General features: G+C 54.8%; 1 protein-coding gene across 1 annotated transcript in view; it reads right to left on the bottom strand.

Annotated features, from left to right (window-relative positions):
* The window catches only part of LOC128136052 (uncharacterized), a 42,429-nt gene extending 37,850 nt beyond the window's left edge, over positions 1-4,579 (bottom strand). Inside the window, 5 exon segments of the mRNA XM_052775143.1 lie at positions 150-254; positions 1,666-1,695; positions 1,697-1,959; positions 3,698-3,920; positions 4,355-4,579. Coding sequence (XP_052631103.1) covers positions 150-254; positions 1,666-1,695; positions 1,697-1,959; positions 3,698-3,920; positions 4,355-4,579 — 846 coding nt within the window.
* Positions 4,580-6,772: the final 2,193 nt, after the last annotated feature.

Genomic DNA, 6,772 nt, shown 5'->3' with positions numbered 1-6,772 from the left:
AGGCAAAAGATTATAGCGCCAGAAAACCCACAATAGCCTACTGCGTGTGCCCTATCAAGAGGAAAAGGGGGGATGGGAGAGAGAGTCTAGTAAATTAGGAACTAATTACAGGTACAGTTTAGCCCACAGAAAGCTTCCGCAGTACTTACAGGTTCACCAGAATCTTCTGCGTCAGATAACCCGATAATTGGCTCCTTAGGCGTGACTAGGAAAAGCGTCGGAGCTTGGGGCGAAAGATCATGGAACGCAAGGCGCTGGAGGAAGAGTAAACAGTTAAAACGCAATTGGCTTCAGAGAAAGGCAATAGCTTAAGCAAATCAATACGCCCCACTGAACTCGTACAGAAGCAGATTGCCAGATACCCCAAACGCAAGCCGAAACGTTGATTTTTCTTACGCGATATTAATAATTTCTATACACAAAATACAACATATTTACAGAGCCCCCTCCAGAAGTGCACGCAAGATGATGGGGGCAAGGAGACGGGCCAGTACTTCAGATTAGCGACCTCCAGTATGTTTCAGTTTGGGCTGATCATTTCCTAAGCAGTTTTTCTATTCGATGTGGTCCACCACAGAGGCAGGAGACAAACGGCTTAACTGAACCAGCAAAGAGTTTGGTGAAGTGGAAGATCAGCGGCCATTCGTTTTCCATGCGACAGGGAGCTCAAGTATTGAACGAAAGCATAATCGCAGGAAGCCTGCAAGTGCCTAGTACGAGCCTGTCTTCTGTACTGCACATAAACCCTACCTTCAAAAGCAGAAGGCATCCCTAACTGTTAATCTTCAGCATTTTAATAACAAAATTATACGGGATACTAACTTAAAGTTAACATCGTGTAGGCAACGGCTGCATTTTTTTCCCCACAGTCTAAGCAGCTCACTCTGGTTCCTAGCACGTTGTGGTGCACCAGCATGCGCGAACCTCGCAAGCATGCTGTTATCACGGTCCCACTTCGCCACAGAAACAAGATCTGGGAAGCTTTTGCAGCCCGCAGGATGACCGGTTTCTAGCTTTTTGTTAAGAAAAATAAGAAAAGCTGTAATTCTTTGCTTTAATAATCCAGTTTGGGGGTTCAGAACCAAAGCCTAGCACAGCAGAGCTGTGAAATCTCTATAATGCTGTTACGAGGCACATCGAGACCTGCATTTCTCCTATGCAGAACTAACTCATTACGGTCGCTGCTCTGGTTTCAAGACTATCATCCCACACGAGGCAGGACCACTCCCATCCCTCGGCAGCAAACTTCGCGCGACTTGCAGTGCCAAAGGGATATCGGGCGGCAGACGTCTGCGGCTGCCACCAAGTGCGTTACCGTCAGAGGCCCTCCTCTACGCACGCGCACGACGCGGTGGGGCTGGGAACCGAGGCGAGCCGGGCAACACCGGCAACCCGGTACGCGCCGCAGCAGCCGGGGGCGGGGGGGGGTACCGAAGAAGCGCGATGTTTTAGGGATGGTGCAGTAGAGAGCGCCACAACCCAGAGAGGCCCCGTCCGTCCCCCGTCCCTCCAGCCACCCACCCACCCGCAGCAACGCCGCCACCCGCCCTGCCGCGCTCCCGGGCACCGCGCAACGGGTCCTCGGCTCAGGGTGCCTGCGAGCGCAGGGGGAGGGGGAGGGGGGGAAGGGAAGAGGAACCGCGCACAGAGCAAAGCCGCGGCTACCTCCTCGTCCTCGTAGATGACGTTGGCGGGGAAGCGCCTTGCCGGTGATCTTTCCGAAGACAGTAGTGGCGCCACCGGGCCGGGCGGCCCGCGCCCCAACAATCTCGCCAGCCACGACAACGCCCGTTGTCGCCCCCGCGCTTCCTCCACTCGGCCAGGCCCTCCGCGGCGCCCATTGGGCCGCCAGATCGCCGCCGGCCGATCCCGCGTCTCGATTGGCTGTCTCGTCTGTCGTTGCCGCTTGTCCCCGCCCCCTTGGCGGGTCCGCCCTCGTCGACCTGGCGCTTACCGGGGCTCAGGGAGTTTGCGTGCCCCCGGGGCGCGGAGGGATCCGACCGGGGCGCGGAGGGATCCGACCGGGGCGCGGAGGGATCCGACCGGGGCGCGGAGGGAGACGACGTCGGGCGACTCCGCGGAGGGATCTGTGCCGTGTAGTGCTCTGTGCCGTGTAGTGCTCTGTTCCGTGTAGTGCTGCGACCCTGCGGGCGGGCAACGAGGTCTCAGAAGAGGCTGTTGTAGCTAGAAGTACTATTTCTTGTTATTTATTACCGCATCAAGTCCACCCCAAACGTGCTTGTGGCTTCTTGGTGCTGCTCCCTCCAGTCAAATGACTGCTTTTGCCAGGGCAGGGCAGGGCAGGGCAGGGCAGGCCTTAACTTTTCAGAACATTTCGCAGAACCGACAGAAGTTGCTCTAAATTGTTCCCTGAAAGCCCCGCTTCAGTTGCAGACGTTTCTAAGCTGCACGCCTCCTGGGAGAAAATAAAATACAAAGCCTGTGTTCAGCACTGGTGGCTTGAGGGCTGGAGGGCAGATCAAGATAGGATTTGCGCTAAGCTGGGTAGGAGGCTTTTAGAAAAATAGGCAGTGCCCCCAAAGCTGCCCAAGGGTGGCCTGTGGTGCCCTGCGCCCCCGGGGATAGTGAGCAATTTGATTGGTCTACACAACTGTATTGTAACATACATAAACCCTGCTTTCCTCTATATCGGGCTAAGGATATCCTTAGCCTTCTTTGCGGCAAGGGCACATTGTCGGCTCACGTTCAACTTGGTGTCCACCAGGAGCCCCCCACGTCCTTTTCTGCAAAGCTGCTTTCCAGCCAGTCGGCCTCCAGCATATACCGGTGCATGGGGTTGTTCCTCCCCAGGTGCAGGACTTGTGTACGTTCAGGTTCCTCAGGTGGTCTCGAACTGGATCGTTTCCTACGATGGGAGGGACTTTGTTCCCCCAGTCCCGGCCTTGAGGTTCAGGGACTTGAGAGATGTGGGAACAGTGGTTGCCAGCGAAAAGGGAGGAAAAAAGTCGTTGAGTACCTCAGCCTTCTCCATGTCGGTTGTCACTAGATCTCCCGTCTTCTTTATCGGAGGGGGGTGGGGGTGGCGTACGTTTTCTTTACTCTTCCTTTTCTGACCAACGCACCTGTAGAAGCCCTCCTTATGATTCTTCACATCCCTTGCCAAATTCAGCTCCAGCTGTGCCTTAGCTTTCCTGATCCCATCCCTACACACCCGGGCAGCATCCCTATATTCTTCCCAGGATGCGTGTCCCCGCTTCCACTGCCTTTGCATTTCCTTCTTGCGCTTCAGCTCGACCAGAAGGTCCTTCCCCAGCCATGCTGGTCTCCTGCCTTCCTTGCCTGATTTCTTACGCATGGGGATCGAGAGCTCTTGTGCGCTAAGAAAAACGTCCTTAAAGAGCTGCCAGCTCCCTTCTGCTCCTTCTGCACAGTGGCTTCCAACTCCTCCTGTTTGTTACCCGTGCTGCATGCATTGGTATAGAGGCACTTCAGCTGGGCTGTCGACCGTGTCACCTTTTTGGAGGATCAAGCCCCAGTTCCTTTGCGGCATTTCTCAGGTGTTCCCCTGTTGGTTCCTAACGCATCAGCAGCCCCTGGCTCTTCTCTGTTGCTCAAAACTCCGTCCCCTTCCCCCGCTGAGTCTAGTTTAAAGCCCTCCTTGTAAGTCTGGCCAGCTTGTTGGCAAAGACCCTCTTGCCCCGCTTGGTCAGGTGAATCCCATCAGCTCCCAACAGACCCGGCTTCTCAAAGGTAGATCCACGATCATAGAAGCCAAAACCTTGAGCGTGGCACCAGCTACGCAGCCAGGCATTCACCTGTTCAATTCGTCTCCTCCTTCCTGGACCCCTTCCTCTGACTGGGAGGATAGAGGAGACCACCACCTGTGCTCCCGATCCTTTTAACATTGCTCCGAGGGACGTATAGTCTCTTGGGAGGGTTCTAAGTTGCCTCGCCAGACCCTACACGGAATAGTAGGAGCGGATGATAATCTGCAGGGTTCACCAGGCTCGGCAGCCTCTCAGTGACGCCACGAATGCGAGCTCCTGGTAGGCAGCAGGCTTCTCTAGGGAAATTGATTGGACAGCAAATGGGTGCTTCGGTGCCTCTCAGTAGGGAATCTCCAATTACTAATACCTTGCGTGCTTTTCTGGCAGCGCTGGTTCTAATGCGGGTGGGTGGTTGGGTCAGCTTTGCATGGTTGGCTTGTCCTGGATCCTGTCCGTTACTCACATGTTCTTCAGTCTCCAACCCCAGAGCATCCTGTCTGTTATGTAGGGACAATTCAGGAGATGGGGAGGGTTCTTCCTTCTACCCCAAGCACAGACAAGCATCCAGTCTCCTTCATCTTGTGAGTGCCTTGCATCAGTCAGCTCGAGGTTGGATTCAGGCTTACCTTCCTCTTGCGCAGCCTTAAGGCAGGCTGTCGCTCAGCCCGGGACAGCGTACAATACCACGCATCGATCCCCTGCTCGCATTCCCGGATACCGTGCTGCCTGTCGAGCTCCTCTTGTAGCATAGTTACTTGTCCAAGGAGATCTTCCAGCTGGGCACGCTTGCAGCTATGACGTCCACCGCTGCCTTCGGGTGCTAGGGGGACTTCCAGGTACTGGAGCTCCATGCGGCCCGAGGTCTAGACAGCTATATCAGTCCTTGGGAGGTCTGTTTGTGGGGAGATGTCAGCACAGGTAGGCTGTAGCGCTTCCGTTTGGGTTGCAGCCGCAGCCTTGCAGTTGCGGCAGGTGGACACCATTTTCTTTCAGCAGGTCACCTCGAAGTCCCAGGACAGAAGAGAAAGGGTGGCAGGTACCGGCGGGGGGGGGGAAGGGAGAGAAGGGGCCGCTGCAGTCCCACAGCCTTTTCCATGTCCTGTGTCACCAGGTCCCCCCGCCTCATTCAGCAGAGGGCCCACATTTTTCCATAGCCTTCCTTTTGTCACCTATGTACTTACAGAATCATAGAATCGTTTAGGTTGGAAAAGACCTTTAAGATCATCGAGTCCAACCTTCAACCATGCCCACTAAGTAGAAGCCCTTATAGAAGCCCTTCTTGTTGTCTTTGACCTCCCTTGCCAGATTCAATTCCAGGTGGGAATTCCAGCTTTCCTAACCTCAGCCCTGCGTGCTCGGACAATGTCTCCGTATTCCTCCCAGGTTACCCGTCCTTGCTTCCACCCCCTGCAGGCTTCCTTTTTGTGCTGGAGTTTGGCCAGGAGCTCGTTGCTCATCCACGCAGGCCTCCTGGCATTTTTGCCCGACTTCCTGCTCGTTGGGATGGACCGCTCTTGAGCTTGGAGGAGGTGACCCTCCAGTATTAACCAGCTTTCTTGGGCCCCTCTTCCCTCCAGGGCCTTATCCCATGGGACGCTTCCAAGCAGATCCCTGAAGAGGCTAGAGTCGGCTCTCCTCAAGTCCAGGGACGTGAGCTTGTGTTTTACCCTCCTCCCTCCTCTCGGGATCCTGAACTCCACCATCTCACGGTCGCTGCAGCCAAGGCCGCCTTTGACCTTCGCATCCCCAACGAGCCCCTCCTTGTCGGTCAGTAGGAGGTCCAGCAGAGCACCTCTCCTCGTTGGCTCCTCTATCACTTGGGTGAGGAAGTTGTCGTCAATGCACTCCAGGAACCTCCTAGATTGCTTATGCCCTGCTGTGTTGTCCCTCCAGCAGATATCGGGGTGGTTGAAGTCCCCCGTGAGGACCAGGTGTTACGGAGGCATGCACAATCAAATCCAACAGGTGTTAAAGCTCAGATTTATTCTTCAGCAAAAGTTAGTTAGAACTCCGGTAACATTTTATAAAACCACAGGCTCAATGATGTAAAGAGTATTAATACTTCACAGCTGACTTAAGAATCCTTAAGATTTAAAAATGATGACTCAAAACGCGCATATCACTCACCTAAAAGATGATGAGGGCTCTCTCCCTCGAGGAATTACCTCGGGCGGTGCCCTGACCCAAGGGGGAGCCCCTGACTGCAGACCCGCTGCTCCAAGGAGGACTGATTCCAACATGTCCTCCGGCGGGACCCCATTTCTACCCCTGTCGAATCTGATCTGTGGTCATTTAATCGCTATTGGCTAAGAAGGTCACCTCTGTGTACCTGGCACGTCTCGATTGGCCAGTTCAAATTTCAACCTGCGGCCTCTAGGGTTTAGGGTTTTTTTTTCCTCTTCTCCCTGCCTGGAGAAGTTTCGTTTCCGGCTTGGGAGGTGGGGGGAGTGTACTGCCACACCAGGGCCTGCGAACGCGAGGCTGCTCCCATCTTATCTGTCTGTAGAGGGCCTCATCCGCTTGTTCTTCCTGGTCGGGTGGCCTATAGCAGACACCCACTAGAATGCCACCCTTACCCATCTTCTCTTCAATCCTTGCCCATAAGCTCTCAGTCGGCTCATCAGCCCTCCCCAGGCAGGGCTCCATGCATTCCAGCTGTTGTCTCACATAAAAGGGCCACTGCCCCTCCTCGTCTTCCCAGCCCGTCCTTCCTAAAGAGCCCGTAGCCCTCCGTTGCAACACTCCAGTCACGGGAGCCATCCCACCACGTCTCAATGATCCCAACAAGATCGTAGCCCTGCAACTGCACACGCATCTCTGACTCCTCATGCTTATTCCCCATACTGCGTGCATTAGTGTACAGGCACTTCAGAGAGGCACCCCCAGCATGTTGACTCCCCAGAAGGGGTTTTGGGGATTTCTCCATAATGGTGCCTTGTAGGCACTTCCTTGCTTACATGCAAATGCTGGAGGTGACCCTGCTTAAGCCCCGTTTTGGTGATTTTGTGATCCCTTCCTGTCACATCAACCCCTGCGCTTTGCTC

The sequence above is a fragment of the Harpia harpyja genome, chromosome W (genome assembly GCF_026419915.1).
Source record: "Harpia harpyja isolate bHarHar1 chromosome W, bHarHar1 primary haplotype, whole genome shotgun sequence".
Lineage (NCBI taxonomy): Eukaryota > Metazoa > Chordata > Aves > Accipitriformes > Accipitridae > Harpia > Harpia harpyja.
This window is presented reverse-complemented; position numbering and strand designations above follow the sequence as displayed.